Source organism: Bufo gargarizans, unplaced genomic scaffold, assembly GCF_014858855.1.
Source record: "Bufo gargarizans isolate SCDJY-AF-19 unplaced genomic scaffold, ASM1485885v1 fragScaff_scaffold_220_pilon, whole genome shotgun sequence".
Classification (NCBI taxonomy): Eukaryota; Metazoa; Chordata; class Amphibia; order Anura; family Bufonidae; genus Bufo; species Bufo gargarizans.
Genome location: NW_025334073.1, coordinates 243109 through 264246, shown reverse-complemented (window position 1 = coordinate 264246; position 21138 = coordinate 243109). Strand labels below are relative to the sequence as shown.

The 21138-nt window shown below is 44.3% G+C and overlaps 1 protein-coding gene across 1 annotated transcript in view; it reads right to left on the bottom strand.

Moving 5' to 3' along the window:
- The window catches only part of LOC122922341 (MAM domain-containing glycosylphosphatidylinositol anchor protein 1-like), a 276736-nt gene that overhangs the window by 57868 nt on the left and 197730 nt on the right, over positions 1–21138 (bottom strand). Inside the window, exons 10-13 of the mRNA XM_044272917.1 lie at positions 20733–21002; positions 19995–20146; positions 1481–1658; positions 32–55 (exon numbers count right to left, since the gene is read on the bottom strand). Coding sequence (XP_044128852.1) covers positions 32–55; positions 1481–1658; positions 19995–20146; positions 20733–21002 — 624 coding nt within the window. The remainder of the gene's footprint in view (positions 1–31; positions 56–1480; positions 1659–19994; positions 20147–20732; positions 21003–21138) is intronic.

The window sequence follows — 21138 nt, the reverse complement described above, 5'->3', positions numbered from 1 at the left end:
ACACACACATATTATACACACATGCGCTCACCTGATTGGCTCGGGTAGTTGACAGCTGGAAAAGAAAAAACAAACTTCATCAATAGAACAAAATCAAGTCATTACAACCGGAACAGCAGAGATGAAGCAGTGCGGGTGCAGAGCATCACAAAAATCATTCCAGATTCCTTTATTATTATCATTTCTTTATTATTATATTTTGTTCATATCTTAACGGTTTTTAATGTTATTTCATCTTGCTGCACTATATCTTATACTCTAGTCACATCCAGAGCTGCAGTGACAATGCTGTTCTCTCACCATCGCCAGTGAATTGCTGCACACACAATCCAATCTGTGGTACAGTTTCCCAGAGACAGAGCGGCCGTGTAGAATCCAATGCTACACACGGAGTCTTCACGTTTACCCTCCCGATGACTTTGCTCCCTGATGATTATGAAGTCTCTGGGCAGGACAGGGTTAATATTTACACCCCCCAAACCCCAGTGATTCATTACGGTGAGCGTGCCGGGGCCGGTGGCGTTCAGAGTGTGCCGGCTCTCGGAGGCTTCACGCACCGCTGATCCAGCTCTGTCCAGACAGTCAGATCCCCACACAGGAGACACCGATGTGAAGTGGCGCAGAAAACGGACATGACGATGGAGCAAACGACCCGCGAGTAACCGTGACCGAGACAGGAACCTGCATAGACCTGAAGGTCCACAGCAGGGGGGCACAAACTTATTACATAGGAACCTACAATAGGAGCTGCCACAATAATAACATAAGCACCAAATGAGCAAAAGAGCAACTACTGTATTCAGTGATGTCATCAGCAGGGGGCGGGGCTGTGACTACCTCTCAGACAAGATATACAGGCAGGTTGTCAGCAGTAATAGATGTTCCTGTAGTATCAGGTGTGTGATCTCAGGTCTGATCACATGTCATTATATCAGTGATGTCATCAGCAGGGGGCGGGGCTGTGACTACCTCTCAGACAGGATATACAGGCAGGTTGTCGGCAGTAATAGATGTTCCTGTAGTATAAGGTGTGGATCTCAGGTCTGATCACATGTCCTTATATCAGTGATGTCATCAGCAGGGGGCGGGGCTGTGACTACCTCTCAGACATGATGTACAGGCAGGTTGTCAGCAGTAATAGATGTTCCTGTAGTATAAGGTGTGTGATCTCATGTCTGATCACAGGTCATTATATCAGTGATGTCATCAGCAGGGGGCGGGGCTGTGACTACCTCTCAGACAGGATATACAGGCAGGTTGTTGGCAGGGGGCGGGGCTGTGACTACCTCTCAGACAGGATATACAGGCAGGTTGTCGGCAGTAATAGATGTTCCTGTAGTATAAGGTGTGTGATCTCAGGTCTGATCACATGTCCTTATATCAGTGATGTCATCAGCAGGGGGCGGGGCTGTGACAACCTCTCAGACAGGATATACAGGCAGGTTGTCAGCAGGAATACATATTGCACTTGGTGACTTACGCTCTTTGTAGCGGATGCTCCGGGAGGCAGAGTCGCCGGGTCCGGACACGGTGTGCGGTGTGATCTTCACCTCGTAGTGTTGGGGGATCTTGAGGTCGGTCAGTCGGAGCTCGTACAGGAAGCCTTTCCTGGGGTCCCGGCTATTCACCACAAAGCTGTTCATTCCCTTCATGTTTGGCTGAAATCAGAAAGATCGACGCAATGTAAATGGGTTTTATATACATTGTATCATCCAGAAAAAACATATATAAGGGTCACGTGATGTGTCATGTGACCCCAGCATGCCGGCGCTAGTATGATGACCGCCTGGTGTCACATGGTCAGGGTTTTGTAACAATGTTTCTTTTACTTTGTATCGATGTGTTGTTTATGCCACTTTTTTCTTTTTCACAACTTTATTTACAACTTTGGCCGGCACAGCGCTGCCTCCCCCGCCGCCTCTTCTTCCCCTGGTTCATCTTCTCCAGACCTTGCCTCGCTCGGCACTAATCACGTCCGGATATGACTTCCCCGTCTTCTGGCCTTGCTGGAGCGACCACCAGGGTCCCCTTACATCCGCCATTATGTTCCATCTCATTCTGCTGAGTTACAAGGAATTTTGCGCCAATGACTTTGAGCCCCTCGTCGGCAGGTTCTTCATCTTTTTTTTTTTACGGTCGAGCCCGGCCGCGGTGGGAACGCGGCGAAGCCAGAGAGATTTATTAGACTCGCATGATGGGATCGATGTGAAATTCTTCATTTGTGGACGTGGTGTGAAGGGCGGGTGGGGGAGGGTAGCGGCGTAATCGCAGATCGGGTCACAGCCACAGGAGCATAAAATGACTATTTTTAAATATTTTTCTCCTTTTTTATGATTTACACCATTTAAGGAAAATTTTCCCAAATATTGAGAAATCCTAATCATATGTTTCTATATTTTTAAACACTTTTTATGAACATTTGTAGAAAATTGTAGTAAAATGGACTAAACTGAACAAACCGCAGCGGAGTCTCCAGAATGCATTCTGTTCCGGTTTGTTACGTTCCCATGCCGGACACAAAATCGCTGTGTGCGGCATGGGAAAAGGAACAAGCCGGATCCGGCGCCAAAAAACATGTAAGTCGATGGTGACGGATCCGGGGTTTTTTCTGACACAAAAAAAAAAAACGGATCCGGTGCCCATTGACTTACAATGGTTTCAGTGTTTATTCATTTCCAATATAATACAACCGGATCCGTTCGGAACAGATGCAGACGGTTATATTATTACAGCGCAAGCGTTTTCCTGCGGCTTTGAGATCTCAAAACCAGACATAACGCATATGTGAAAGTAGCCTAAATGTGTACGCAGTGAGCTCCCCCTTGTGGTGGCTGTGGGCGGACACAATAGCATGATATTCACTATATCCTAGGGGCCGGTTATTGATATCAGATGGGGGAGGGGGTCCAACACCCCGCTCCCTCACCAATCAGATCCTTAGGCAGCCGCCGGGCGCCAGAAACTATACAGCGAACAGATGGAGCCTTCTTTGTCTGTGTCGGTCCACTGTATAATAATGGTGGTAGCCGCCTGAAACCGCTGATCGGTGGGGGGGGGGGTGGCGCATATCGAACCCCCAAAAATCTGATACAAATCACCTATCTTGGGAATAGACCAACAATATCTAAGTCCCAGAAAGTACATCTAATATATAAAGCTGAGTGCGTGTCCGCTAAAGGAATCCGCACCGTCGCATTTACAATTGCGACATTTGGCGCACAGGTACATCGGGTGTCCGGAAGGTTTTAGATCAGGTCTCAGCTCTCTAGTGTGTACCGTTCCTGAGATATTCCAAAAAAATGCATTAACCATTAGAAGCCTGGTCACATGACCCTTATCAGCCAATAGAAGCTCGCAGGCCCTTAGTCTCCACATACACACAGTTTTACTCCAGGTTTCCATAACAACCCAGCCATTTTTCTTCGCTGCTGTAGGTCAGTTTTAAAAGGGCAGGGCGCTGTGGATGACGCTGTTAAGGGAGCGGAGTGCTGTGGGGGTCTCAGTTAAGGGGGCAGGTAGGGTGGCCGTTCAGGTCACTCTCAAAAGACGGACTTAAAAAAACCTCCCCCAAAGCCCCGCTTAGCCACGCCCTGACCCAGTTAGGCCCCTCCCACTCCGCAGCCGACAGGGACTGAAAAAATTAAAAATGTAAAAATAAACTTCTGTCCGCTGCAGGGGTGGAAGGGAGGGCGACGTTCTCCCTGCAGCTCACTCTCAGACAGCACAGTGCTGCCGTCTGAGAGTGAACTGTTCAAAAAGACATCCCTGTGTCCGTCCAGGCCCTGCGCCGGACGGAGGACAAGGAGTCTGAGAAACGGATTATCCAGCCTAAAACCGGACCTCTGGCCACCCTAGGGGCAGGCCGCTGTGGAGGTCACTGTTAAGGGGGCAGAGAATGGTGGAGGTCACAGTTAAAGGGCTTCCGTCACCCCACTAAACCATTATTATTTTTTGGTTTACTTATAATCCCTATAGTGCGATTTCTGCATACATAGGCTAAATAATCATTTCGGTCGAGTAGAATTTGTTAAAAACTTAATTTTAAAATATGCAAATTACCTTGCTACCAGCAAGTAAGGCGGCTACTTGCTGGTAGCAGCCGCATCCTCCGCCCCCTCCGCATGTTCATTGACAGGGTCAGGGAACAGGATCGTTCTCTGCTGGCCCTGTTTCAATTCCAAATCTCGCGCCTGCGCCGTACCTGTCTTCAATCGGCGCAGGCGCACTGAGAGGCGGCCACTCGCTCGGCCGCTCCATCCTCAATGCGCCTGCGCCGATGACGTCACATTTACACCCGGCGCAGGCGCATTGAGGATGGAGTGGCCGAGCGAGCAGCCGCCTCTCAGTGCGCCTGCGCCAATTGAAGACAGGTACGGCGCAGGCACGATATTTTGAATTCAAACAGGGCCAGTAGAGAATGATCCCGTTCCCTGGCCCTGTCAATCACAATGCGGAGGGGGCGTCTTTAGGATCGGAGGATGCGGCTGCTACCAGCAAGTTAATTTGCATATTTTAAAATTAAGTTTTTAACAAATTCTACTGGACCGAAATGATTATTTAGTCTATGTATGCAGAGATCGCACTATAAGGATGGGGTACTGTGGAGGTCACTTAACGAGACGGAGTACTGTGGAGGTCACTTAACGAGACGGGGTACTGTGGAGGTCACTTAACGAGACGGGGTACTGTGGAGGTCACTTAACGAGACGGGGTACTGTGGAGGTCACTTAACGAGACGGGGTACTGTGGAGGTCACTTAACGGGATGGGGTACTGTGGAGGTCACTTAACGAGACGGGGTACTGTGGAGGTCACTTAACGAGACGGGGTACTGTGGAGGTCACTTAACGAGACGGGGTACTGTGGAGGTCACTTAACGAGACGGGGTACTGTGGAGGTCACTTAACGAGACGGGGTACTGTGGAGGTCACTTAACGGGATGGGGTACTGTGGAGGTCACTTAACGATACGGAGTACTGTGGAGGTCACTTAACGAGACGGAGTACTGTGGAGGTCACTTAACGGGATGGGGTACTGTGGAGGTCACTTAACGAGACGGAGTACTGTGGAGGTCACTTAACGAGACGGAGTACTGTGGAGGTCACTTAACGAGACGGAGTACTGTGGAGGTCACTTAACGAGACGGAGTACTGTGGAGGTCACTTAACGAGACGGGTACTGTGGAGGTCACTTAACGAGACGGGGTACTGTGGAGGTCACTTAACGAGACGGGGTACTGTGGAGGTCACTTAAGGAGACGGGGTACTGTGGAGGTCACTTAACGAGACGGGGTACTGTGGAGGTCACTTAAGGAGACGGGGTACTGTGGAGGTCACTAATAAAGGGGCGGCCGCTGTGGGAGTCACTGTTAAAGGGGAGGGCGCTGTGGATGTTACTCTTAAAGGGGCGGGGTACTGTAGATGTCACTGTTATAGGGGATTCCCGTGTGAAGCCGCTCCTTCTGCTAGTTCGGTATAAATATAACATCTGCCCTTATTCTGAAACCTTAGATAATAAGCAAGTGACAGAGATAACGACACTCGCTGCGCTGGCCCCTGTGACAACCTCCTGCTTCCCTGATGCATGAGGCTTGGGCCACTTCTCTTTTCTCTGACTATTTCTTTCTGCAGCTGACACTCGACAGTAGGGGTACAAATGGTCTCTGCGTGACCCTGGCCTCAGTGGGCAATGAGCAGGATATGTGTAAGTGATTATGCTAATCCAGGCTACAATCCAAATGTGCTACAGGGAAAAACGGTACAAAGATAATTAGCAAGTGACATAGGAGTCAATAACGCTCCATACAATGAACTGCCAAAGGCAAATAAGGCTACTTTCACACTAGCGTTTTTCTTTTCCGGCACTGAGTTCCGTCCTAGGGGCTCAATACCGGAAAAGAACTGATCCGGCATATCATCATGCATTCTGAATAGATAGTAATCCGTTCAGGAGGCACCAGGATGTCTTCAGTTCAGTCATTTTGACTGATCAGGCAAAAGATAAAACCGGAGCATGCTACGGTTTTATCTCCGGCCAAAAAACCTGAAGACTTGCCTGAATGCCGAATCTGGCATTTTTTTCTATAGGAATGTATTAGTGCCGGATCCGCCCTTCCGGTCTGCACATGCGCAGACCGAAAAAAAGGTGAAAAAATAAATGCCGGATCCGTTTTGCCAGATGACACTGGAAAGACGGATCCGGCATTTCAATGCATTTTTCTGACTGATCAGGATCCTGATCAGTCTTACAAATGTCATCAGTTGGCATAAGTTTTGCCAGAACCGGCAAGCAGTTCCGGATCACTCTGCCGCAAGTGTGAAAGTAGCCTAACCGAGGACTAGCCCCAATCAAGTGCAAGACAATGATGGTGGCATGGGCAAGTATCCAGTAAGGAAGATAATAAGGAAGGTAATGAGCAAGTAACACAGCAACAGCAGCAGCGCGGCATACTGCATCATCTAACTGCACAGCAACACAAAGAAACTGCTGAGGGTCATAAGCAAGTGACAGAGCATAGCCCATAGCATGTTGTAATGTCCAACTACAAAGCACCACACAGATACTACACAGATACTACTAAAGGTAATAAACAAGTGACAGAGCACAGCATGTTGTAATGTCCAACTACAGAGCACCACACAGATACTACACAGATACTACTAAAGGTAATGAACAAGTGACAGAGCATAGCCCATAGCATGTTGTAATGTCCAACTACAGAACACCACACAGACACTACACAGATACTACTAAAGGTAATAAACAAGTGACAGAGCACAGCATGTTGTAATGTCCAACTACAGAGCACCACACAGATACTACACAGATACTACTAAAGGTAATGAACAAGTGACAGAGCATAGCCCATAGCATGTTGTAATGTCCAACTACAGAACACCACACAGACACTACACAGATACTACTAAAGGTAATAAACAAGTGACAGAGCACAGTCCACAGCATGTTGTAATGTCCAACTACAGAGCACCACACAGATACTACACAGATACTACTAAAGGTAATAAACAAGTGACAGAGCATAGCCCACAGCATGTTGTAATGTCCAACTACAGAGCACCACACAGATACCACACAGATACTACTAAAGGTAATGAACAAGTGACAGAGCACAGCATGTTGTAATGTCCAACTACAGAGCACCACACAGATACTACACAGATACTACTAAAGGTAATAAACAAGTGACAGAGCACAGCATGTTGTAATGTCCAACTACAGAGCACCACACAGATACTACACAGATACTACTAAAGGTAATGAACAAGTGACAGAGCACAGCATGTTGTAATGTCCAACTACAGAGCACCACACAGATACTACACAGATACTACTAAAGGTAATAAACAAGTGACAGAGCACAGCATGTTGTAATGTCCAACTACAGAGCACCACACAGATACTACACAGATACTACTAAAGGTAATGAACAAGTGACAGAGCATAGCCCATAGCATGTTGTAATGTCCAACTACAGAGCACCACACAGATACCACACAGATACTACTAAAGGTAATAAACAAGTGACAGCCCACAGCATGTTGTAATGTCCAACTACAGAGCACCACACAGATACCACACAGATACTACTAAAGGTAATAAACAAGTGACAGAGCACAGCATGTTGTAATGTCCAACTACAGAGCACCACACAGATACTACACAGATACTACTAAAGGTAATAAACAAGTGACAGAGCACAGCATGTTGTAATGTCCAACTACAGAACACCACACAGATACTACACAGATACTACTAAAGGTAATAAACAAGTGACAGAGCACAGTCCACAGCATGTTGTAATGTCCAACTACAGAGCACCACACAGATACTACTAAAGGTAATGAACAAGTGACAGAGCACAGCATGTTGTAATGTCCAACTACAGAGCACCACACAGATACCACACAGATACTACTAAAGGTAATGAACAAGTGACAGCCCACAGCATGTTGTAATGTCCAACTACAGAGCACCACACAGATACTACACAGATACTACTAAAGGTAATAAACAAGTGACAGAGCACAGCATGTTGTAATGTCTAACTACAGAGCACCACACAGATACTACACAGATACTACTAAAGGTAATGAACAAGTGACAGAGCACAGCATGTTGTAATGTCCAACTACAGAGCACCACACAGATACTACACAGATACTACTAAAGGTAATGAACAAGTGAAAGAGCACAGCTCACAGCATGTTGTAATGTCCAACTACAGAGCACCACACAGATACTACACAGATACTACTAAAGGTAATAAACAAGTGACAGAGCACAGCATGTTGTAATGTCCAACTACAGAGCACCACACAGATACTACACAGATACTACTAAAGGTAATGAACAAGTGACAGAGCACAGTCCACAGCATGTTGTAATGTCCAACTACAGAGCACCACACAGATACTACACAGATACTACTAAAGGTAATAAACAAGTGACAGAGCACAGCATGTTGTAATGTCCAACTACAGAGCACCACACAGATACCACACAGATACTACTAAAGGTAATGAACAAGTGACAGCCCACAGCATGTTGTAATGTCCAACTACAGAGCACCACACAGATACCACACAGATACTACTAAAGGTAATGAACAAGTGACAGCCCACAGCATGTTGTAATGTCCAACTACAGAGCACCACACAGATACTACACAAATACTACTAAAGGTAATAAACAAGTGACAGAGCACAGCATGTTGTAATGTCTAACTACAGAGCACCACACAGATACTACACAGATACTACTAAAGGTAATGAACAAGTGACAGAGCACAGCATGTTGTAATGTCCAACTACAGAGCACCACACAGATACCACACAGATACTACTAAAGGTAATGAACAAGTGACAGAGCACAGCATGTTGTAATGTCCAACTACAGAGCACCACACAGATACTACACAGATACTACTAAAGGTAATAAACAAGTGACAGAGCACAGCATGTTGTAATGTCCAACTACAGAGCACCACACAGATACCACACAGATACTACTAAAGGTAATAAACAAGTGACAGAGCACAGTCCACAGCATGTTGTAATGTCCAACTACAGAACACCACACAGATACCACACAGATACTACTAAAGGTAATCAACAAGTGACAGCCCACAGCATGTTGTAATGTCCAACAACAGAGCACCACACAGATACCACACAGATACTACTAAAGGTAATGAACAAGTGACAGCCCACAGCATGTTGTAATGTCCAACTACAGAGCACCACACAGATACCACACAGATACTACTAAAGGTAATAAAAAAGTGACAGAGCACAGCATGTTGTAATGTCCAACTACAGAGCACCACACAGATACTACACAGATACTACTAAAGGTAATGAACAAGTGACAGAGCACAGCATGTTGTAATGTCCAACTACAGAGCACCACACAGATACCACACAGATACTACTAAAGGTAATGAACAAGTGACAGAGCACAGCATGTTGTAATGTCCAACTACAGAGCACCACACAGATACTACACAGATACTACTAAAGGTAATAAACAAGTGACAGAGCACAGCATGTTGTAATGTCCAACTACAGAGCACCACACAGATACTACACAGATACTACTAAAGGTAATGAACAAGTGACAGAGCACAGCATGTTGTAATGTCCAACTACAGAACACCACACAGATACTACTAAAGGTAATGAACAAGTGACAGAGCACAGCATGTTGTAATGTCCAACTACAGAGCACCACACAGATACTACACAGATACTACTAAAGGTAATAAACAAGTGACAGAGCACAGCATGTTGTAATGTCCAACTACAGAGCACCACACAGATACTACACAGATACTACTAAAGGTAATGAACAAGTGACAGAGCACAGCATGTTGTAATGTCCAACTACAGAACACCACACAGATACCACACAGATACTACTAAAGGTAATAAACAAGTGACAGAGCACAGCATGTTGTAATGTCCAACTACAGAGCACCACACAGATACTACACAGATACTACTAAAGGTAATGAACAAGTGACAGCCCACAGCATGTTGTAATGTCCAACTACAGAGCACCACACAGATACTACACAGATACTACTAAAGGTAATAAACAAGTGACAGAGCACAGCATGTTGTAATGTCCAACTACAGAGCACCACACAGATACCACACAGATACTACTAAAGGTAATGAACAAGTGACAGCCCACAGCATGTTGTAATGTCCAACTACAGAGCACCACACAGATACCACACAGATACTACTAAAGGTAATAAAAAAGTGACAGAGCACAGCATGTTGTAATGTCCAACTACAGAGCACCACACAGATACTACACAGATACTACTAAAGGTAATGAACAAGTGACAGAGCACAGCATGTTGTAATGTCCAACTACAGAGCACCACACAGATACCACACAGATACTACTAAAGGTAATGAACAAGTGACAGAGCACAGCATGTTGTAATGTCCAACTACAGAGCACCACACAGATACTACACAGATACTACTAAAGGTAATAAACAAGTGACAGAGCACAGCATGTTGTAATGTCCAACTACAGAGCACCACACAGATACTACACAGATACTACTAAAGGTAATGAACAAGTGACAGAGCACAGCATGTTGTAATGTCCAACTACAGAACACCACACAGATACTACTAAAGGTAATGAACAAGTGACAGAGCACAGCATGTTGTAATGTCCAACTACAGAGCACCACACAGATACTACACAGATACTACTAAAGGTAATAAACAAGTGACAGAGCACAGCATGTTGTAATGTCCAACTACAGAGCACCACACAGATACTACACAGATACTACTAAAGGTAATGAACAAGTGACAGAGCACAGCATGTTGTAATGTCCAACTACAGAACACCACACAGATACCACACAGATACTACTAAAGGTAATAAACAAGTGACAGAGCACAGCATGTTGTAATGTCCAACTACAGAGCACCACACAGATACTACACAGATACTACTAAAGGTAATGAACAAGTGACAGCCCACAGCATGTTGTAATGTCCAACTACAGAGCACCACACAGATACTACACAGATACTACTAAAGGTAATAAACAAGTGACAGAGCACAGCATGTTGTAATGTCCAACTACAGAGCACCACACAGATACCACACAGATACTACTAAAGGTAATAAACAAGTGACAGCCCACAGCATGTTGTAATGTCCAACTACAGAGCACCACACAGATACTACACAGATACTACTAAAGGTAATAAACAAGTGACAGAGCACAGCATGTTGTAATGTCCAACTACAGAGCACCACACAGATACTACACACAATAAATGACACAAAGAACAGACTGGAGACATTGTGTCCAATGAGGGGACTTCCACACTTGCATTGTAGGATTTCGGCAGGCAGTTCCGTTAGCGAGACTACCTGCCGGATCCGGAAAAACGTTTGGAAATAGAAAAGATTTGTTTCCGGATCAGTTTGACAAATGTATTGAAAAACTGCATCCGTCTCTCCGGTGTCATCCGTAAAAATTCAAAAACGGATCAGTATTTTCTATTTTTTTTTACATTTTTAAAGGTCTGCGCATGCGGAGACCGGAAGAAAAGATCTGCAGTATGCTGCGGTATTCTCTCCATTCGAATACCGTGAAAAGACTGCACTGATGCATACTGAACGGAATGCTCTCTATTCACAATGCATTAGGATAAAACTGATCAGTTATTTTCAGGTATAGAGCCCCTAGGACGGAACTCAGCGCCGGAAAAGAATAACACTAGTGTGAAAGTACCCTAAACAGAAAATCACAGAAACAAACTGGGATATTATATTCTAAGGAAATATCCTTGTACATAGGAGCAGTATTATAGTAGTTATATTCTTGTACATAGGAGCAGTATTATAGTAGTTATATTCTTGTACATAGGAGAAGTATTATAGTAGTTATATTCTTGTACATAGGAGGCAATATTATAGTAGTAATATTCCTGTACATAGGAGCAGTATTATAGTAGTTATATTCTTGTACATAGGAGCAGTATTATAGTAGTTATAGTCTTGTACATAGGAGGCAGTATTATAGTAGTTATATTCTTGTACATAGGAGCAGTATTATAGTAGTTATATTCTTGTACATAGGAGCAGTATTATAGTAGTTATATTCTTGTACATAGGAGCAGTATTATAGTAGTTATATTCTTGTACATAGGAGCAGTATTATAGTAGTTATATTCTTGTACATAGGAGAAGTATTATAGTAGTTATATTCCTGTACATAGGAGCAGTATTATAGTAGTTATATTCTTGTACATAGGAGCAGTATTATAGTAGTTATATTCTTGTACATAGGAGGCAGTATTATAGTAGTTATAGTCTTGTACATAGGATGCAGTATTATAGTAGTTATATTCTTGTACATAGGAGCAGTATTATAGTAGTTATATTCTTGTACATAGGAGCAGTATTATAGTAGTTATATTCTTGTACATAGGAGCAGTATTATAGTAGTTATATTCTTGTACATAGGAGCAGTATTATAGTAGTTATATTCTTGTACATAGGAGAAGTATTATAGTAGTTATATTCCTGTACATAGGAGCAGTATTATAGTAGTTATATTCTTGTACATAGGAGCAGTATTATAGTAGTTATATTCTTGTACATAGGAGGCAGTATTATAGTAGTTATAGTCTTGTACATAGGAGGCAGTATTATAGTAGTTATATTCTTGTACATAGGAGCAGTATTATAGTAGTTATATTCTTGTACATAGGAGGCAGTATTATAGTAGTTATATTCCTGTACAGAGGAGCAGTATTATAGTAGTTATATTCTTGTACATAGGAGGCAGTATTATAGTAGTTATATTCCTGTACATAGGAGGCAGTATTATAGTAGTTATATTCTTGTACATAGGAGCAGTATTATAGTAGTTATATTCTTGTACATAGGAGGCAGTATTATAGTAGTTATATTCCTGTACATAGGAGCAGTATTATAGTAGTTATATTCTTGTACATAGGAGCAGGATTATAGTAGTTATATTCTTGTACATAGGAGCAGTATTATAGTAGTTATATTCTTATACATAGGAGCAGTATTATAGTAGTTATATTCTTGTACATAGGAGCAGTATTATAGTAGTTATATTCCTGTACATAGGAGCAGTATTATAGTAGTTATATTCCTGTACATAGGAGGCAGTATTATAGTAGTTATATTCCTGTACAGAGGAGCAGTATTATAGTAGTTATATTTTTTTACATAGAGAGTATGATTTTAATAAATATAGTTATTGACTACCTGTAAAAGTCTCTCTATTAGTTTCCTCAGTAATTGCTTTATTTTTATCCTTGCAATTTTCTGATTCTGAGGAAAAGTTATAATGAAGACCCTTTACGTTCTCCCATTCTGTGATGGTTACTCGTTATGGTCGGCTGCTCTTCACTGGACTCCCAGGACCCTCACAGAGCACTTAGATGGTTAATGTGGAGAGCTGATAGTCCTTACAAGTACCTTTTGTATAGAAAGCCTCATCCACATTATCCCTCCATTAGGACGGGGCTCTTATAAGGCTCCTGACAACAGGGCAGCGGGTACTTTGTGCTCTGCAGAAAATCACTATGTTTAAGGAAAATCTCAGTCCAGGGATCATCGAGGATTGAGTGTTGCATGATTATCCCCTTTGGAGAAAGGATCATGAAGGCGAGATGCTTGAATGAGCTGGGAGTCAGCGCTCCCCAACGATCCTCATGTCGCCTGAATTCTTCCAGGGAATAGACAAGGCTCAGGACCAGGTGGCGCTCCGCAGACACATGGGACGGGAGACTACGGGTGAGAGTATCTTAGTGCCACCTCCTCAGTGTCAGTGGCCCCGGGGCCGCTATGTGCTGCACAGTAGACTGCCCCCCATACTGCAGAGACTTGTTTCCATCCCGCCCACTGATACTAGGGATGGGGGTCAGGGACCTCTGGAGATGGGGGCACAGGCTGCTGGACACTCAGGATCCACCGCACACGGATTCCTGACAGAAGACGCGGAGCGGTGTAACGTGTGTGCAGCCGTCAGAAGCCATCCGTGTCACCGCGCTGACTCCAACCCATCATCCAAAGAAAGGTCACTACCTCCGATCCACTAGAAGGTCTGCGAAAGGAAATGACAGGTCACTGACCCGTCACCAAATCCTCAGCCGGGCACACCGCGAGGAATCAACAGCCTCAACAGCCTCCATAGACAGACCTCCACAGGAGCAACAAGCAGAGGCAGAGCCGCAAGTTCATGATCTGTCATTTGGGGTGATGGAGAAGACATACATACCATTAGCAGAATAGTGAGTGCAGCTCTGGAGTATAATGCAGGATGTAACTCAGGATCAGTACAGGATAAGTAATGTATGTACACAGTGACTCCACCAGCAGAATAGTGAGTGCAGCTCTGGAGTATAATACAGGATGTAACTCAGGATCAGTACAGGATAAGTAATGTATGTACACAGTGACTGCACCAGCAGAATAGTGAGTGCAGCTCTGGAGTATAATACAGGATGTAACTCAGGATCAGTACAGGATAAGTAATGTATGTACACAGTGACTGCACCAGCAGAATAGTGAGTGCAGCTCTGGAGTATAATACAGGATGTAACTCAGGATCAGTACAGGATAAGTAATGTATGTACACAGTGACTGCACCAGCAGAATAGTGAGTGCAGCTCTGGAGTATATTACAGGATGTAACTCAGGATCAGTACAGGATAAGTAATGTATGTACACAGTGACTGCCCCAGCAGAATAGTGAGTGCAGCTCTGGAGTATAATACAGGATATAACTCAGGATCAGTACAGGATAAGTAATGTATGTACACAGTGACTCCACCAGCAGAATAGTGAGTGCAGCTCTGGAGTATAATACAGGATGTAACTCAGGATCAGTACAGGATAAGTAATGTATGTACACAGTGACTGCCCCAGCAGAATAGTGAGTGCAGCTCTGGAGTATAATACAGGATGTAACTCAGGATCAGTACAGGATAAGTAATGTATGTACACAGTGACTGCACCAGCAGAATAGTGAGTGCAGCTCTGGAGTATAATACAGGATGTAACTCAGGATCAGTACAGGATAAGTAATGTATGTACACAGTGACTGCACCAGCAGAATAGTGAGTGCAGCTCTGGAGTATAATACAGGATGTAACTCAGGATCAGTACACAGGATAAGTAATGTATGTACACAGTGACTGCACCAGCAGAATAGTGAGTGCAGCTCTGGAGTATAATACAGGATGTAACTCGGGATCAGTACAGGATAAGTAATGTATGTACACAGTGACTGCACCAGCAGAATAGTGAGTGCAGCTCTGGAGTATAATACAGGATGTAACTCAGGATCAGTACAGGATAAGTAATGTATGTACACAGTGACTCCACCAGCAGAATAGTGAGTGCAGCTCTGGAGTATAATACAGGATGTAACTCAGGATCAGTACAGGAGCAGTAATGTATGTACACAGAGACTGCACCAGCAGAATAGTGAGTGCCGCTCTGGAGTATAATACAGGATGTAACTCGGGATCAGTACAGGATAAGTAATGTATGTACACAGTGACTCCACCAGCAGAATAGTGAGTGCAGCTCTGGAGTATAATACAGGATGTAACTCAGGATCAGTACAGGATAAGTAATGTATGTGCACAGTGACTTCACCAGCAGAATAGTGAGTGCAGCTCTGGAGTATAATACAGGATGTAACTCGGGATCAGTACAGGATAAGTAATGTATGTACACAGTGACTCCACCAGCAGAATAGTGAGTGCAGCTCTGGAGTATAATACAGGATGTAACTCAGGATCAGTACAGGATAAGTAATGTATGTACACAGTGACTGCACCAGCAGAATAGTGAGTGCAGCTCTGGAGTATAATACAGGATGTAACTCAGGATCAGTACAGGATAAGTAATGTATGTACACAGTGACTGCACCAGCAGAATAGTGAGTGCAGCTCTGGAGTATAATACAGGATGTCACTCAGGATCAGTACAGGATAAGTAATGTGTGTACACAGTGACTGCACCAGCAGAATAGTGAGTGCAGCTCTGGAGTATAATACAGGATGTAACTCAGGATCAGTACAGGATAAGTAATGTATGTTCACAGTGACTCCACCAGCAGAATAGTGAGTGCAGCTCTGCAGTATAATACAGGATGTAACTCAGGATCAGTACAGGATAAGTGATGTATGTACACAGTGACTGCACCAGCAGAATAGTGAGTGCAGCTCTGGAGTATAATACAGGATGTAACTCGGGATCAGTACAGGATAAGTAATGTATGTACACAGTGACTGCACCAGCAGAATAGTGAGTGCAGCTCTGGAGTATAATACAGGATGTAACTCAGGATCAGTACAGGATAAGTAATGTATGTACACAGTGACTGCACCAGCAGAAAAGTGAGTGCAGCTCTGGAGTATAATACAGGATGTAACTCAGGATCAGTACAGGATAAGTAATGTATGTACACAGTGACTGCACCAGCAGAATAGTGAGTGCAGCTCTGGGGTATAATACAGGATGTAACTCAGGATCAGTACAGGATAAGTAATGTATGTACACAGTGACTCCACCAGCAGAATAGTGAGTGCAGCTCTGGAGTATAATACAGGATGTTACTCTGGATCAGTACAGGATAAGTAATGTATGTACACAGTGACTCCACCAGCAGAATAGTGAGTGCAGCTCTGGAGTGTAATACAGGATGTAACTCTGGATCGGTATAGTGACACTGATGGTAATGTTGATTGATTTTATATATACATTGTTGTATGCAGTTAACATTGTAACTGTAATTTCTAAGAGTAGGTTTTGGGGACCCTTCCTTGGATGGATAACTGGGGGGCAAACCTCTGCTGCCTGGTAGGTTATCAGGTTGCGCGCAGGTAGGTGCAGTAGGTTATTCTCCACCTATACCGCAGACTGTACCTCTTCACAATGGTCCCTTACACATCCATAATGGTGGGGTTCTCGGAGGTTCATCACTCATTTTCAGTAGAAGGAATGGATGGTATCAGGGCCGCGATGCTTTTAACATGCTTTACACCGGTGAGCATTGTGTGTTTCTTAGTAAAGTGCAGCGGCGGTTACGACGAGAGTACATTAACGCCCCTTCCCCCCGCTGAGGGCATAATGGATAAAAGAAGAAGAGGCAGCATAATGTATAGAAAGAGCGCGTTACACCAATATTAGAGAACCAGCCGAAAACACAGGAATCAATGAGTGCACCAAGACGTCCTCACAATCCTGAATGGTGCACTGCCAATAGCGGGAAGGGTTAACACCCCACTCATTGTCCTCCTTTATTCCATAAACTTTGCTCTCCTACATGAGTAAGATCAATACATCTGCTCATCTCAGTATCCCTGGTTCATGAACAGAATGCCAGAACTACAGTAAAGACTGACACTGAGACAGACTTATCAGTAGGAGAGAGTGAAGGGTGGGGGGGGGGGACAATTGTACTGAACAATGCAGACAGATATGTCATTCAGGGTCTGTGATCATCTCAGTGACTAGGGGTACTGCAATGGCAGCCATTAGTGTATCACCCTATATAAAAAGGACACCTGTCTATATATAGGCCACCGTATAAATCATATCAGGCTGGAAACATAGCAGAGCTAGAGACATAGCAGGATGGGAGACAGAAGAGTAGATGATATAGCAGTGCAACTGACATAGCAGAGCTAGACACTTAGCAGGAATGAAGACATAGCAGAGTTGGAGGCATAGCAGGGCATGAGAAACAGCAGAGCTAGAGATATAGAAGGGATAGTGACTGATCAGAGCTAGATACATAGCAGGACTGGAGAGATAGCAGAGCAAAAGACATAGCAGAGCTAGATACAGAGCTAGAGCCATAGCAGAGCTGGATACATAGCAGGGCTGGAGCCATAGCAGATCTATATACAGTCATGTGAAAAAATTAGGACACCCTTTGAAAGCATGTGGTTTTTTGTAACATTTTTAATAAAAGGTTATTTCATCTACGTTTCAACAATACAGAGAGATTAAAGTAATCCAACTAAACAAAGAAAACTGAAGAAAAGTCTTTTCAAGATCTTCTGTAAATGTCATTCTACAAAAATGCCTATTCTAACTGAGGAAAAAGATAGGACACCCTCACATGTATTCCCTCTTAAATTGGCTCAGATCTCACACAGGTATATCACACCAGGTGCACATAATTAGTAGATCGTTACTCTGCATGTTGAATGAGGCTTGCCCTATTTAAACCTCAGACATTTAGTTTGGTGTGCTCCTGACTGTTGAAGTGAGAGTGAGCACCATGGTGAGAGCAAAAGAGCTGTCAGAGGACTTCAGAAAAAAAATTGTAGCAGCCTATGAGTCTGGGAAGGGATTTAAAAAGATCTCAAAAGATTTTGAAATCAGCCATTCCACTGTCCGGAAGATAGTCTACAAGTGGAGGGCTTTCAAAACAACTGCCAACATGCCCAGGACTGGTCGCCCCAGCAAGTTCACCCCAAGAGCAGACCGCAAGATGCTAAAAGAGGTCTCCAAAAACCCTAAAGTGTCATCTCGAGAACTACAGCAGGCTCTGGCTACTGTTGATGTAGAAGTACATGCCTCTACAATCAGAAAGAGACTGTACAAGTTTAACTTGCATGGGAGGTGTGCAAGGAGGAAACCTTTGCTTTCCAAGAGAAACATCGAGGCCAGACTGACATTTGCCAGAGATAAAGTTGACAAAGACCAGGACTTCTGGAATAATGTTCTTTGGACAGATGAGTCCAAAATTGAATTATTTGGACACAACAGCAGAGGACATGTTTGGCGTAAACCAAACACAGCATTCCAAGAAAAGAACCTCATACCAACTGTGAAGCATGGAGGTGGAAGTGTCATGGTTTGGGGCTGCTTTGCTGCAGCAGGACCTGGTCAGCTCACCATCATAGAATCCACGATGAATTCTACTGTGTATCAGAAGGTGCTTGAAGAACATGTGAGACCATCAGTTAGAAAATTAAAGCTGAAGCGGAACTGGACCATGCAACATGACAATGACCCAAAACATACTAGTAAATCAACCAAAGATTGGCTGAAAAAGAAGAAATGGAGAGTCCTGGAATGGCCAAGTCAAAGTCCAGATTTGAATCCCATTGAGATGCTGTGGGGTGACTTGAAAAGGGCTGTACGTGCAAGAAACCCCTCAAACATCTCACAGCTGAAAAAGTTCTGCATTGAGGAGTGGGGTAAAATTTCCTCAGACCGATGTCGAAGACTGGTAGATGGCTACAAGAACCGTCTCACTGCAGTTATTTCAGCCAAAGGAGGTAACACTCGCTATTAGGGGCAAGGGTGTCCTATCTTTTTCCTCAGTTAGAATAGGCATTTTTGTAGAATGACATTTACAGAAGATCTTGAAAAGACTTTTCTTCAGTTTTCTTTGTTTAGTCGGATTACTTTAATCTCTCTGTATTGTTGAAACGGAGATGAAATAACCTTTTATTAAAAATGTTACAAAAAACCACATGCTTTCAAAGGGTGTCCTAATTTTTTCACATGACTGTACATAGCAGGGCTGGAGAGATTGCAGAGCAGAAGACACAGCAGAGCTAGATACATACCAGGACTGGCGACATAGCAGAGCTTGAAAGGGATCAAAGGCTGAGACCTAATTAGAGTTGGACAACCACTTTTGGGATTAATTGAGGGTGATCTCACTAAAAACGAATAACCCCTGCAGCAACACTGAACGGCATGCAGTCACTATCTCCACAAAAATCCCGATTACCACTGGTTCCAGCTCATTACTGGGGGAGGGGTACAGTAGACAGGAGGTGGCCAAAATACAGTTGAATACAATCACACTAGGCTCTATCCTCAGCTCCACGCAGCTGTCCGCACTGTGCCAATATTTCACTGCTGTTATTACAGAAAATGGTGCAAATGCGCCATCCGCCTGCCTGGTCTTACCGGCTTCAGCTCCAGCTTGTAGTGCAGGACCGGATCCACGGCGCCGGGCTCTTTCTGCGTCCATTGAATGAGATAAGAATAATTCTTGAACTGCTTGAAACTCTCGATGGGTTTTAGGGTGTCGTAGTAGAACTCGGGGTTGTATGCTCTGCCTGGAAGATCAATGAAAGAATGTTTTATATCTTAAAGCCAATAATTATCAGAGGAAATCAAAAAATGTGTCCTGGTCATAATGTACGTAGAGCTGGAGCGGGAGGACTAGTGAGGGCGGCACACCGGACACAATGCAGGGGAGTAACTCCAGGGGTGCTGAGGGAGATAGCCCTCAATACCAGAAAGCCCTCCCTGGGCAATGTTCTTGGATTGTTAAGTGACCAACTCTATTTTGGAGACTGGAAGGGGCCCGGCTCTATAGAGGCATACGTAAAGGCAGAGTGATTTATACAAGGGCATTGAGTGGGGGATCACAGAACCCCTCAATTAGCACCCAAAAAATGACAGCAGGAGGTGAAAGCTGAGACCTATACTGAGGAGCTCATGAGTCGACTGCATCCTTTAACCCTAAGTTGGGGTTTCCAAAAACCAATAAGCCATGATCTAACCAAGAAGGCGACCAGGGCGCGAGGAGTCAACCAATTTCAGCCCCTCGGGGTCAGAAGCCTCAAGTAATGGACTCCACTGCGTCTACATCACCGGCCCTGCAGGACATTGAGGTCACAGACGATGCGTTCCACTCACCAGTGACCTGAAAGACACAGGAGTCGGAGCCCACGTCGTTGGAGATGGTGCACTCGTAGGTGCCGCTCGTCTCCCGCCTCGTGCTGTTGATCTTGTATTCAGAAAACTCCTGCTGCTCTATGGGGGGAACGCTCAACAGGCTCCGCTCAAACCTCCAAACCGCAGTGGCCACTTTCACCGGACTCCCCTTCAACATGTTACACCTCAAGGTGACGCTGCGCTTCATCGGCAAACGGAGGTCCTGGAACTTAGGCTCCACGACTGGTGCAACTGTGGAAAGAGACAAGAGGCATCATAAGAAGAGGTGGCCGAATATCAACCCCGACCAGAGGTGGAGATACTGGAGACTGGGCCAGGACAGTGACTATCTGCTGACAACCTGCCTGTATGTCATGTCTAAGAGGTA